At 50.2% G+C, this 13,591-nt stretch overlaps 7 protein-coding genes across 7 annotated transcripts; 2 read left to right on the forward strand and 5 right to left on the reverse strand.

Moving 5' to 3' along the window:
- Nucleotides 1–517: 517 nt before the first annotated feature.
- Nucleotides 518–1,552, reverse strand: PGRI_065640 (amidohydrolase family protein; the record flags this gene model as incomplete). Its single annotated transcript, XM_040794278.1, has 2 exons — nt 518–1,440; nt 1,492–1,552. 2 exons carry the CDS (start codon nt 1,550–1,552, stop codon nt 518–520), a joined length of 984 nt encoding a protein of 327 aa, XP_040649528.1.
- Nucleotides 1,553–2,023: 471 nt separating this feature from the next.
- On the reverse strand, nt 2,024–2,623 carry PGRI_065650 (nuclear transport factor 2 family protein; the record flags this gene model as incomplete). The annotated part of the gene is made up of 1 exon (XM_040794279.1): nt 2,024–2,623. The coding sequence occupies one exon, from the start codon at nt 2,621–2,623 to the stop codon at nt 2,024–2,026; it is 600 nt and encodes a 199-aa protein (XP_040649529.1).
- A 419-nt stretch (nt 2,624–3,042) lies between these two features.
- PGRI_065660 (GMC family oxidoreductase) lies at nt 3,043–5,041 on the forward strand (the record flags this gene model as incomplete). The annotated part of the gene is made up of 3 exons (XM_040794280.1): nt 3,043–3,420; nt 3,475–4,936; nt 4,995–5,041. 3 exons carry the CDS (start codon nt 3,043–3,045, stop codon nt 5,039–5,041), a joined length of 1,887 nt encoding a protein of 628 aa, XP_040649530.1.
- Nucleotides 5,042–5,303: 262 nt separating this feature from the next.
- PGRI_065670 (Polyketide synthase, enoylreductase) lies at nt 5,304–6,765 on the reverse strand (the record flags this gene model as incomplete). The annotated part of the gene is made up of 6 exons (XM_040794281.1): nt 5,304–5,356; nt 5,419–5,557; nt 5,633–5,667; nt 5,725–6,147; nt 6,405–6,517; nt 6,584–6,765. 6 exons carry the CDS (start codon nt 6,763–6,765, stop codon nt 5,304–5,306), a joined length of 945 nt encoding a protein of 314 aa, XP_040649531.1.
- A 426-nt stretch (nt 6,766–7,191) lies between these two features.
- On the reverse strand, nt 7,192–8,941 carry PGRI_065680 (MDR family MFS transporter; the record flags this gene model as incomplete). Its single annotated transcript, XM_040794282.1, has 3 exons — nt 7,192–8,223; nt 8,280–8,424; nt 8,478–8,941. The coding sequence occupies 3 exons, from the start codon at nt 8,939–8,941 to the stop codon at nt 7,192–7,194; spliced, it is 1,641 nt and encodes a 546-aa protein (XP_040649532.1).
- A 676-nt stretch (nt 8,942–9,617) lies between these two features.
- Nucleotides 9,618–11,535, forward strand: PGRI_065690 (Carboxylesterase, type B; the record flags this gene model as incomplete). Its single annotated transcript, XM_040794283.1, has 4 exons — nt 9,618–9,728; nt 9,804–10,319; nt 10,396–10,818; nt 10,903–11,535. The coding sequence occupies 4 exons, from the start codon at nt 9,618–9,620 to the stop codon at nt 11,533–11,535; spliced, it is 1,683 nt and encodes a 560-aa protein (XP_040649533.1).
- Nucleotides 11,536–12,290: 755 nt separating this feature from the next.
- Nucleotides 12,291–13,297, reverse strand: PGRI_065700 (GPR1/FUN34/yaaH protein; the record flags this gene model as incomplete). The annotated part of the gene is made up of 5 exons (XM_040794284.1): nt 12,291–12,552; nt 12,620–12,665; nt 12,738–12,848; nt 12,920–13,115; nt 13,172–13,297. 5 exons carry the CDS (start codon nt 13,295–13,297, stop codon nt 12,291–12,293), a joined length of 741 nt encoding a protein of 246 aa, XP_040649534.1.
- Nucleotides 13,298–13,591: the final 294 nt, after the last annotated feature.

Genomic DNA, 13,591 nt, shown 5'->3' on the forward strand with positions numbered 1-13,591 from the left:
ATGGAGAAACACTTGAAGAGTTGACTTGCATATACAGAATTCTAGAGTAAATGCAAGGGAAAAAAATATGATATCCAAAAGAAGGAAGGCTTCTTTCTAATCATCCCAAAACCGAATCCCCGAGGTCGAGGTAACCTGATGACATGAGCAAACTTGGAAATTTGAGGCCATCTAGTTGGATAGATATTTCATGGTCTTATCGCGAGGATCTATATTCGACCCAGAACTACGCCGTAGAAAGAATACTTATTGCTATATCAGGAGAAACGAGGATGATCTGAATGCTAGGTGGAACTTGAAGGTTGGGAGGGAGAACTTGTTGCTTGCCCTAATTCGAGCTAGTAAAGTCCCAATTCAAAATTGACAGAGAAACCAGATATTGATAGGTTCATGATATGTTGCGAGTTAATCCTTTTATTACTTGTGCTATAAAAATAGAATTTATGTCACTGACATTATCTCATCAACCTTGACTCCGATATTCTTGCAATTGTTTCTGGCATCAATGCTATCCACTTCAGAGTCTCGCTCTTCCCGGGACATCATTCAGTCGCGGAAACAACTCCAATGCAGCCCCACTATTCACCTGTCGCTTGGTCTCCTCCGGCAGGTCATATGCCTCCAGAAAGTTTGTGAAGCGCTGGATTGCATCATGCGGGGCATTTGGAAAGTCACTGCCAAATAGTACATGGCCAGGTGCAGCAAATTCGAACAGCGCCTTCAATGTGACCGGGTTTGATGAAATGGCCGTGTCGAAGTAGAAGCTCCGGGCAGCCTCCACCAACTCTTCAGTTGACAGACCAAGCGTCTTCGGCATCAAGGGAAGCATAGTAGCCGCCCGATGAATTAGATACGGCAAGGTCCCACCAGCGTGGGAGAGAATGATCTTACATCCAGGATAGTCTTGTAGAATACCACTGGTTAACAGGTCCATGGCTGACCGTCCAGTCTCATGCGGATAGTCAAACATGGGCTGCGGTAGCCAGGAGTTGACGAGCTGTGTATCGACTGGATGGGTTGGGTGGATGAAGACCACGGCCCCGCGGCGACTGAGATCGGCCCAGATGGGTCGAAAGGCTGGATGCCCTAGGTAGTGAGGACCCTTGCCATAGCGGGTGAATAGTGTAACTCCGTCAGCATGGAGAGTGGTGCAGGCGTAGTCGATTTCCTTCAAGACAGCTTCTGTATCGAACAGGGATGGCACTGAGGCGAAGAAGCCATATTGGTGTGGCTTAGCATCCCGTATGGCGGCGGCAGATTCATTGCAGCTGCGTGCCAGGGCCGCAGCTTTGGCAGAGTCGGGCTCGATGCTTGGCCCCGGTGCAGTAACAGAGAGAATGGTGGTAGTCACCTTCATCCGTCGTGCGATGTCCTGATCCAGCTCCAGCGTCCATGGGGGAGTGTACCAGCCAGAGGGATCACCTCCCGCACGATCCAAGGCTGTTTGAAGTCAACTAATCGGGCTCTTGATCCATGGCGCATGATACTGACCTTGACGCATGGCCGCGGGGTAGAAATGGTGGTGAACATCGATTTTCGCCATGACGGTCATTGGAAGCTCTTGCAGTACTGATTGTTTGTTGGACCAGCACTTGGTGATGGGGTTTCTCCCTTCAAATACATATCTCTGGCAATCATGCGGCCTGTACGACCAAGCGACTGCCAGTCTTCCAAGATTCCTGCTTGCATTCAATTGTCCTGATTAGGTTCTAGTGTAGGACAAGAATCGATGGCCCTGGTTGAGACAGGAGTTACGGAACACTCCTAAGAGAGTACGAGAGGGGTACTACGGCAGATGATATCCCGAGGGTCTACTATGCACTTAGGTAAGTCCACGGATACCTAGTTACGGAGTTATGCTTACAGAAGATGCAGATATGCGCTTGGAAAATGATGGAATTCATTTATAGGCGCTTATTTTTACCACGCTAAACCCTATTCGGATGCTTCCAAAAGAGGCAATCATCCGAAACTCCTCCGGGGGGATCGTCTTCCCCTGACCCACTATAGTGTGGGATCTCAATTAGGCCTTAGTGATGCCTCCCTGTGGGTTGGAATAAAACACTTTGGTACTATTCTCCGATCCAAAGGACGAAGCAGTGGTAAAGGTATCCTCCATCCAGTGGAATTCGAAGATCTGGTTGGCCGAATTCACTTGTGCACGAGCGGCCCAGGGCGAGATAACCGTCTTGCCTAGCGTGCGCGACGTGGCCGTGAATGAGCCCCAGGCGGTCACATTGCCACCATCACCAAAGATATAGTCAATGGTGAATGGGCCACGGTCCCAGTACAGGCCTACTCGAGTGAAGATATCGATGAAGGCCTGCGGACCAACATTGGTGTGTGTGCCCGCCCAAGGCATGATCCCATGAAGAGTGGGATTGTCGAACGTCAATGAGACGTAGGTACAATCATAGGTGACCAGCTCCTTCAGGAGATCATAGTCGGGATCCGGCTGAGTGTTGAGCACTTTGTAGAAAACGGATACGGGTGTCCGTTCCCAGTCACTAGGGCCAAGAGGCGGGGGGCTCGAGGGATAATCTCCGGGGAAATCATCCCGAGCGGCAACCGGACGGAGGCCAATCAGAGAGGCAGCGAGGCTGATCCACAAAGAGAGTTTCATTTTTGCAGAGTTTCAAAAATTTGAGAGAGAAACTGATTGGAATTGGGTTTGCAAAGTTCTGGTAAACCGGTGCCAGGTTCGATATACTTATGCCCTTCCATCACCAGCACCATGAATCCTTCGATATAATCATCACCGGAACAAAGTGGGCCGTCGGATTCATCCTTCGCGATTGTGAAGTATGACTCCGAAACTCCCACTGTCTCCTTTTGGCAACTTCATCGGCTATGGTGGCACAATACGAGCTATTCCCAACAATTCCCCACCGCGACTACCTTCGGCCGACGGGAAACCTGAAGGATGAATTGCTTGGAGGCCACGTTAATAAGCCGTGGATTCGGCTGTTCGAGAAGTCAGACGCTTTCTGACTCAATTCCGAAGCCAATTTCTTTCTTGTGAAGCCAATTGGGTATCCGATCATGAGATTGATATCGAGCATCCTGCACACGGCCCTCGCAGTTGCTGTAGCTAGCGCTGCAGCTCCGGAGGGGCCGTCGGACTCGCAAACCCACCGGAATGCGTACGCGCGACGAATGCTAGGGTCCTCATTTGGCATCCCCAAGAATCAAACGTTTGACTACCTTGTTGTTGGCGGAGGTACGGCCGGTTTGACCATCGCAACGAGACTGGCCGAACAGGGCGCTGGCTCGGTGGCCGTTATTGAAGCGGGTGGATTCTATGAGCTGAACAATGGCAATCTCAGCCAGATCCCCGCCCAAGATGCCTTCTATGTGGGAACGGATCTCGACGATTGGCACCCCGGCATCGACTGGGGCTTCCACACCACCCCACAAGCGGTAAGCTGTCTCCACCGAGCAATGGAGATCCTTATACTGATGAATTTGACATAGGGTGCTTACAACCGAATGAGCCACTATGCACGGGGCAAGTGCCTAGGGGGCAGCTCGGCGCGCAATTACATGGCGTATCAACGCGGTACCAAGGCGGCACACCAGCAATGGGCTGACATGGTGGGGGACCCTAGCTATGCCTGGGACGAGTTTCTGCCATTCTTCGAAAAGAGCCTTAATTACACCCCCGCAAACGACGAGCTGCGCGGAGCCAATGCCAGTGTCATGAGCGATCCAAGCGTGCTGGGCACCGGCGATGGTCCTCTTTCCGTGACCTATCCTCACTACGCCCAGGCCTTTGCGACGTGGGCGAAACATGCCTTCATGGAGATTGGTCTCCAGGTACGCAGCGGGTTCCAGAGTGGAGCTCTCTTGGGCCAGTCCTACGGTCTGTACACGATCAATGCTACAACAATGCATCGTGACTCCTCCGAGACCTCTTTCCTGCGCAAGGGCCTGACCGATCCAAACCTCACGGTCTTTCAATCTGCCCTGGCGAAACGCATCCGTTTCCACGGCAAGCGGGCTGTCGGGGTTGACGTGGAGACATCGGGATTCCCGTACACGCTCTCCGCCCGCAAGGAAATTGTACTCTCAGCAGGGGCCTTGCAATCCCCACAGTTGCTCATGGTTTCTGGCGTAGGTCCCGCGGCCACGCTGAAGGCACATGATATTCCTGTCGTGGCGGATCGGCCTGGCGTGGGACAAAACATGCAGGATCATATCATCTACGCCCCCTCCTATCGGGTGAATGTCATTACGCAGTCAGCCCTACTTGACCCAGTGTTCGAGGCACAAGCCAACCGCGACTACAACGAGCGAGCGGCTGGAATCTACGCTAATCCCACATCGGACATCCTGGCGTGGGAAAAGATCCCCGAACCCAAGCGATCCGCCTGGCTCTCAAACCATACCCGTCAGGTGCTCGCCGAATACCCAGATGACTGGCCGGAGGTAGAGTTCCTATCCATGGGTGGATACTTCGGCTATCAGAAGAACTATATTCGGGACAATCCCAGTGATGGCTACCAATACGCCTCACTAGCGGTCTCGCTCTGTACGCCGCGTTCGCGGGGAAATATCACGATCACGTCGCCCGACGCCGCCGTGCCACCCTTGATCAACCCTAACTGGCTCACGGATTCAGTGGATGTCGAACTCGCGGTGGCAGCATTCAAGCGGACCCGTGACTTCTTCAATACCACTGCCATCCAGCCCATTCTCATTGGCCCTGAATACTTCCCCGGCCCTCAGGTCGCCACGGACGAGGAAATTCTGGATCATGTACGGAAGAGCTTCGATACCATTTTCCACGCCTCCTGCACGTGCGCTATGGGTCGAGTAAATGACCCCCAGGCAGTGGTGGACTCCAAAGCTCGAGTTATTGGCGTTGATGCCCTGCGCGTAGTGGATGCCTCGGCCTTCCCGTTCCTACCACCTGGTCACCCTCAATCCACAATTTGTAAGTCTTCTTTCCTTATATTTATGTTTCCCCAAACAGAATGTCTAACCAAGACTAGATGCATTGGCCGAAAAGATTGCGTGCGATATTTCGGGCAACTGCTAGGGAGTGGGCAATGCACAGTCCAAATATGGGGGAAGATGAAGAATGACACGTGGAATATAGAACAAAGTACCAGTAAATACTCAATCTATCACAGCTTTCACACTCTGGCTCGCGCAGATGCTACCAACACAACCAGTATACCGCCAACACCACAAGTATAACCAACCACCACCAATACAACCAGTATACTACCAATACCACAAGTATACTACAACACCACAAGTACTCCGTATAATGGGACCCTCCATATGTCCTCCAAACCTTAGTTCATAGTGATGACGGCACGGAACCGCACGCTTCCCTCCATCATAGCGTCTGTAGAAAATAGGACATGACGTTAGAGATAATGAACCCACCAAAGAAAGGAGATTTCATACCGAATGCTTCATTGCACTGCTCCAAGGGGAACTCCTTTACCATGCAATCGATGCCGTGCAGGTCCGCAAATGCGATGGCGTCCTCGGAATCGGTGGCGTGACCGCTGGGCCAACTCCAGATGGACTTACCTTTTCCGACCTACAATGGGATTAGTATATTCCTATTCTTGTCTTCTTCTGATAATTTATTTTCAGAGGAGCAAGTCCCACTCACCAACAGGCCAGTATGCACCTCAATACCACCAACAACTATATCCTTGTCAGTACAGAGGAAAATATCATAACACAATCTCCAGAAAAGCTTACTAGACAGAATCAACAGCTTTCCCATCACACCGAGGCCCTGGATTAGCGGGTTAATGATCTCCGGCACAGGCGCCGTAGAGACTATTAGAGATGCGCCACCCAGTTTCTGCAATGCAGCGACGGGGTCCTCTTTACTGGTGTCAATGTAATCATGTGCTCCTAACTTACGGGCGAACTCCTCTTTTGAGGAGTCCCGCGAGAGTGCCACGACGCGGTAGCCAAATTTGTTGGCATACTGGAGCGCCAAATGTCCGAGCCCACCCAGGCCCTGAATGGCAACCACTTCACCCGGTGGGATTTTCATTTGGCGCATTGAGTTAAAGACGGTCACGCCGGCACATAGCATGGGCGCATACTGGGCGGCATTGACGTGGTCGGGAATGCTCACAGCGGCTTCGCGACGAATGATGCAGTACTCAGCATCTACCGGGGTGAAGAGGTTAGCACTGGGATACTATTCCATCGATTGGGTGGATTATAAAAAGATCGAAAATGAGGGAAGAGAGAGTATAGAAAAGGGTAAGATATACATCCGCCATTCCGGGAAATGCCGTTGACTACTCCATTATCGCACATTTGGAAGAAGCCCTTTTTGCATGGTCCACAGGTACCTGTTCAGTGAATTAGTATATAGCCCCATCAAACCAGGTCTTTTTGAAGTCAGGAAATGGATAATATACCATCATGCCCGCCGTGCCATGCACCTCCAACCCGATCTCCTTCCTTCCAAAGGGTCTCACCCTCCCCAACGGCAACCACGCGTCCAATAATCTCATGGCCGGGAACAATCGGACTATTGAAGAACAGAAAATTAGTCTTAACTTTATGTATTTCAGGGTTCTATCAAGGGATAACTCACAATCCTCCTCCCATGAGGTTCGTTTGCGCAAAGTGGTCCGAATGGCACACGCCACAGGCTTCGACTTTGACTAGAATCTCATCGCGTTTAGGTAGAGTCAATGCGACTTCTTCCAAGGTTAGACTAGCGCCTGCTTCCTTGAAGATGGCCTGCTTGTAGGTGCTTGGAATAGAAGATGCCATGATGCGTATTGTGTTGGATAATAACTAACTTTGCGAAGTAAGACTTTGTTTCGGCAATGTCGGATACAAGAACGTGGGGAGAGCAGGACTAGATATATATAATCATTTATGCTTGCTCTATACTAGTACTAAGTAGGATACGGAGCCGGAGTTCCGGAGACTATTATATTACTACATTGGTATAAACATGGATGATAACCGGTCAACCGGCTTCATCTGCTTTGAAACGTAGAAACATCTCCATTGTTGATGTATATTCTAGTCTATCTCCTAGAGATATGTATTTTGACTCCACTAACTACTTACATTACGATTTATAAACGAAAAGAGCGAAAGACAACCCAGAGGGTTACCTTGGGCTGGTAAAAAGAACAAGAAAAGGAACCCCATTACCAAATACCATTCCACCTCCTCCCCAGAAAAATTCTAGAAACGACGGCGAGGCAGCAAGCAGGATGCAAGCACGTACAGGGCTCCCGCCGATATCGCCATCACGTAGACATCACCGATCGAACTCACAATCACCTTCAGGGCTTGCTCCCTCAAGGCTTCGGGCAGCCGCTCCATTAGGGTACTCTGGGCACCGGCGACGGCACCTTGAATCTCCGCTTGCGAATAACCCTTATCGCCCAACAGGGAAGTCAGCCCGCTGAGGGTCTTGGTCTGGAAAATGGCACTTGCGATGGCCAAGCCCAACAGTTGACTCTGACCCTGGCCGATATTCATGAACTGGAGGCACTCAGCCACACGGTCGGGAGTTACAATGGTCGGTCCCACTGCGTAGGCAGCCTGTGTGGTGGTCATGCCCAGTCCCATCAGGATGGAGTAACCGTAGACGTTGGCGGGCTTGGTATCCAATTTCACAGTGTACATCAACACGGATCCAATGAGCATGAAGATACCGCTCACGAGGTACCAGAGAATGAAGAAGCCGGTCTTAGGCATGACATATCCACACAGCAGAATAGTAGCCACGTAGAAGCACACGAACGGCAACAACCGAACTGCGGACATGATGCCGGAGTCACCATGCACGAATTGGAAGTATAGTGGGATGTAGTAGACTGCCACAAAGAGGGCGGCACCTCCACAGGCCATGATGACATAGAGGAGGATCATGGTGGGGTTCCGCAAGAACTCGCCTGGGAACAATCGGTTTTCCTTGTCGGTTCCCACGCAGAAGTACTGGCTGAGCACGAAGGCAATGGTGCAGACAGCGGAGACCACGTACAGAGCGATATTCCGCCCATCAGTCCAGGACCATTCGACACCGCCAAATACGATGAACAAGATAATGGCGATGTGCATTCCGGCGGACAGGACTGTGCCCACCCAGTCCAGCTCCACAAGCTTCTTGAAGAAGCTGCGGCCTTCGCCTGCTGGGCGCGGCAAAGAGGGAAGAAGGAATACATAGATTGGTGACATGACTCCAAAGATGACCAGGTTGAGATAGAATGACTGTCCAATGCGGTTAGTACAATCTGCTAGACGAATGAGAACGGGATTTCACATACCCATCTCCATGTGGCTGCACTATCCGAAAAGGCACCACCAATGATAGGGCCCAGAATACAACCAGTGCCGTAGATCAATCCAACCAGACCCACATACACGGGCTGCTCCGTGGGAGTCGTCAGGATGGTAATCAGGTTCAGATTTCTATTCGCTTGGTTAGTACTTTCTCTATTTTTGCCTGTCATGATACAACTTACCCCAGGTACATGCCCGCTCCACCTGCTCCAGCCCACACACGCCCAACAATGATGGCATTCATACTTGGGGCAGCACCACAGAGGGCACTGCCGGCTGCAAACATGGTCAAACAACCGAGGAAGAGCCATTTTGTGTCGAAGATAGCGTAAGCCTTGCCCAGCGGGAGAATGAAAACTACCGATCCTAAGGTGAAGCCCACACCGAGCCAACCTAGCCGGGTATACTCGTCGAAGTCACCTGCAATAGGACCCTGGATATCGGCCACAATGGTATTATCCAAACCATAGAGCAGATTGGCTGAGAACACGGCGATACAGACGAGCAACCAGCGGAAGCCCGTAATATTCCGTTCCTGGACGACATCCTTCTCACCATCCCCGGCTTGGATCGGAAGTGATTCGTCCACGCGATCTGGCGTTTGACTTTCGAGCACGCTCGTACTTGGAGAATTGTCTATACTCATGGTGGGAAGCGAATCAAGCGACACTTAGTCAGCTGATTGGGGAATTAGCTTTCTAGGTACCTGCCCAATGGAGTCGCGATAAAGTAAAAATGGAAGGCAGCAGTATAGATAGCCGCTGTAGAAGGTTGTTGAAAGTATTGAGGTCCCATTTTTCCCGACCGCGCCTGGTTATTTAAGTGTGAGCAGTGCTGGAACAGGAGATTTTCGTGACAATGCATTACTCCTTTGGGACATTCATGTTTGTCAGGTTGGTATCTGACCAACCACAGCTTACCGTTTTACTAACCAACTCCGAATCTCCTTTTGGACTCGGAGCGGGAGCTCCCGAGCTCACCTAATCCGACTCTAAAGGTAATCAAGTGGGCCCACCTGCATCCATGGATCCGCTCTGTTAATTTCTAATCGGTTCCAAGATTTTGCAGGTTCCAACCATGGAACGTGATTAGCTATAATCTCTGGATAGAACCTTGGTATGCAGCTCGAGAGAAAGGATCACTTCGTAAACGGAATATTATTTCGAGTCCCCTTTTAGCCTCTCTTATTGTTTCTTACTATTTAGAGTGATCTACGGAGTACTTTCACACATATGCTCCACATATATAACTGAATAAGACTGAAGAAAATCCTAAATGCTGAAATACAAGAAACTTTTGGAATTCATTGTAATTCATTCCCGATGCAGATCATTGATTTGGCCTGTCTGTTATTGGCTGCAGGGTCTGCTGTGGCAGCCGAGTTGCCGATTGTGGACCTTGGTTATCAGCGCCATCAAGCTATTGGCTTTAACGTGAGTTTCATACCTGTGAGAAAAAACAAATGAAAGGCTTAGAAATCGCCCTAATCATGTGAATGTGATACTTAGTCAACCGGTCGCTATTACCAATTCTCTAATATCCGCTATGCCGAGCCCCCGTTAGGAGAATTGCGGTTTGCGCTGCCCGTCTCCCCACGCAATCGCAGTCAGGAGGTTGTCAATGGCAAGGGACTTGGTAATATCTGTCCCCAATCCCAGGCTTGTTGGTTCAATGTACAAGGTGCATTTGTCAGTGCCGTGAACGCAGGCGCTGATTTTAATTTCACCGCCGCATATGACAAGGTTTATCAAGAGGATCGCTGCACCAAGCCGCCACCCGTCGCAAAGCGGAATCCTCTGGAATCGGAAGATTGCCTATTCCTTGATGTCTACGTCCCAGAAAGTGTGATTGCTAAGCGACGACAAGGCAATGGAAAACCCAAGCATGGTGCGCCCGTGTTGGTGTACTTCCAGGACGGAGCCTATGTGTCCGGCTCTAAGTCCGATCAAAACCCATTCGGCTTGATCAAAGCCAGCAGGGAAAATGGATCCCCCGGCATAATCTATGTCGGAGTCAATTATCGAGTATGTGGTCTCCTTCTCTTCCCCGTACACATTAGTCTTCTCATTCAGTGGCTTATTTGGGAATTGTTTCAACCAGCTGGGCGCATTTGGATGGCTTTCAGGCCAGAAGTTTAAGTCGGCAGGGGGTGTACCTAACGCTGGGCTATATGATGAACGTCTGGCGCTGGAATGGGTGCAACGACACATTGCAAAGTTCGGCGGTGATCCCTCGCGTGTCACCGTAATGGGTGTCTCGGCCGGTGGGGGCTCAATCATGATGCAACTGACGGCTTACGGACGTGCCATTAGCCCTCCATTTGCCCAGATCATTGCACAAAGCCCAGCCTGGGAACCGGGTACAAAGACTTCAGCTGTCGAGGACGACCTGTTGGATACATTCCTGGCGTTGTTGAATGTCACCAGCTTGGAGGAGGCCCGACGTCTGCCGACCCAGGCCTTGCTAGATGCTAACTACGAGCTGGTGGCGTCCCGTCCATATGCGTCTGGCGTGTTAGGGCCTGTGAGTACCCCCTGTAGCTATTTCCCTTATTGTGCGTTTGTTTATTATTCAAAGACTGACTAGACTGTCTGTTATTCATCATAGGCCATTGATGGAGACTTTGTACCCGATAGCCCCAAGCGACTCCTTTTAGAGCGCAAGGTCGATCCCTCAGTCCGAATCCTTACCTCACATACTTCCAACGAAGGCTTTATGTTGGCCCCAGCCAATGTTACTGACGATGTCACCTTTAACCGATACGTGGATGTGTTGCTTCGAGGTGCCAATGCCAGCGTATGCGCTCACACCACAGAGGTTCTCTACCCACCCATCTTTGATGGCAGCCAGCCGTATCGCAGTCAGCATGAACGCGCAAATCTTTTCTGGTCCGAGCTCTCCACCTCCTGCAACACCCGTTATTTACACGAAGCAGTGGCAACGCCAGGGTATTCGATCGAGTACGCTGTGCCACCCGCGATGCATCTTTCTGACACCACGTCTGTCTTCTACAATGGACAGGGCTCTAGCGCGTCGCTGAATGCCACCATCGCACAACTCATGCAGCGTCAGATCGTGCAGTTTGTCAAGACGGGGAACCCAAATGCCAGGGGAGACCCTGAGGTGCCTCTCTATCACGAAAAAGCCGATCTGCTTTCTCTGGCAGATGACGGGGTGCACATCAAACCAGACTCGACCAATACCGACCGATGTGTGTACTGGCAGCAGGTCGAGTTTTGATAAAGCCCGCGGGGGAGCGTAACGGATTCGTCTATACAGTTATGTTGGAGCGCGTTTCAGCTCGAAATAATGATGATCTCTACTCCTTGTATATAATCATATCTAGCCAGAGATCAACATTCAAATATATGCTAGCGGGAGATTGATTACTCTCGCTAGGTTAGTGTTGAGAATTGCAGTTGATTCTCATCGATTCCCATGTCGTTCAATCGTACATAGTAACCCTAATTGGTTCCGGGCTCAGCACTCCCGATGCAGTTTGATCTCCTATGCAATTGTTTTATAGACTAAATAATGCCGCATCGAAGGGTTGAATTTTAATCCCGCCTATATGTAGTCCCTTTCACCGGCCGAATCTGCGATCATTTTCTTTAGAGCTTAAGGGGGTATGGACAGAGGTAGAAAGGGAATTCTTATATCAGTATACGTGAATCTCAAAGAAAAAAAACAAAAACAAAAATAAAAATAAAAGGCAAGATGCTTTTACGGTTCCCGTTTTATACTACACTTCCGGTATACACTACATCTTGCAAGAGTCCAACTTTAACACATGCTGTATAGAATTTATATCTGTTCATCGTAGCAGATGATCATAGCATTCTATTCAACAACGCGATGACTTTCATCGGATCCCACAATTACTCTCGTCACGTCAAGTCGATCCCAACCCCCAAAGCTAGCTCTCCTCACACACTACTAGGCCTTTCGAGATAACATCACCCCCTCAAACACTGGTCTCTTGCTGAAGATACTCTTCAATATCTCTTCTGGCGCCGCAAGCGCGCATACAAGGGACTCGTATCGCCCAACGGGAACGAGAATAGGAGCGCATCCTGACACATCAGGTGGCCGACCGTGTACCAGGCGAACAAACCCGAGACGAACCCGAATGCACCTGCGGCCTTCTTCAGGGCGACTCCAGTTGACACATTATCGTCGGCAAACGAGAAATACGAGGCGGCCAACACTGTGTATGTAATTTGAGAGGTTCCTAGCATGGCCGTGTACACAAAGTTCCTATTCCAGGTCAGCTGCGACAACCCTTTCAGACGGAGCATCTGTGCATATAAATGTATCAACTGACATTGGCATTGCGGCAATGGTAAAGAACAGAACAAATATACCCCATACTATAACGTCATATCAGCCAAAACCTCAGCGAAGGGAAAGGAAAAGAAAAAAATATCTGCAGAAGGACTTACCGAGTAAGAAATAGCCAATTGCATTATTCAACGCGGCCGGGTCATTTTTAAAGGCTTCCGCCACCCCAAAGGCTGGTGCATTGATTGCACCAAAAGCCAAGTTGAATAAGCCTGGGCGGGAGGGAGATACGTTAGATACCGCTTAATGCATGAGATTGCAAGATGAAGAAGGGGATGCTCACCGAACCCTCCAAAGACAGTATGGCCAAAGGAATTCCCGCGCACGAGCTCCCACTGGGCGACTAAAACCAAACCCAGGCCTGCTGTAAAAAAGCAGTTACCAATATAGGCATTGGTAATGGCTGCACCTCGCCACTCCATAAGACTCATTGATAAGGTGGTAAAGGCAATTGCGAAAGCGCCCATTCCCAAAGCAGTCTAGGAACAGTCATAATTAGACATTGTAATCCCGAGTGAGAAGAGGGGTACTTTACTGGGCTGCCAATCTGTGGGGTGGGTTGGAAGTCTTGTTCCTTGCTGTTTCTGGGCTGAGAGGATGAGGTATCATAGCTTAGCTGACCCTCCTCTGAGGCGGGCATAACTGTTCCTTCGGCGGACATTTTCATATCGCTTTGCGTTGGATTGGCAAACAGAAGGTATTGATTGATTAGGAAGAAGACCACAGGTTGAAGGAAAAGAGGGCTTCTGATCTTATAATAAGGTTGCCAATACCCCAAATTCCCTGAAGAAACAGTCATCTAAATACAGGTTTGTCCCGCAATCCGCTGAGCCAAGACCAATGAGGTCTTGGTAGCCAAGGCTTCTTGGTATCAGATGTTGTGGCTTACTCCATGGAGAAGTCGGGGTTGTGCTCAAACCAGATTGGCCAAGGAAGCCCATCATGGTAGGGATTC

The sequence above is a fragment of the Penicillium griseofulvum genome (genome assembly GCF_001561935.1).
Source record: "Penicillium griseofulvum strain PG3 chromosome Unknown contig_91, whole genome shotgun sequence".
NCBI classification, from domain to species: Eukaryota; Fungi; Ascomycota; class Eurotiomycetes; order Eurotiales; family Aspergillaceae; genus Penicillium; species Penicillium griseofulvum.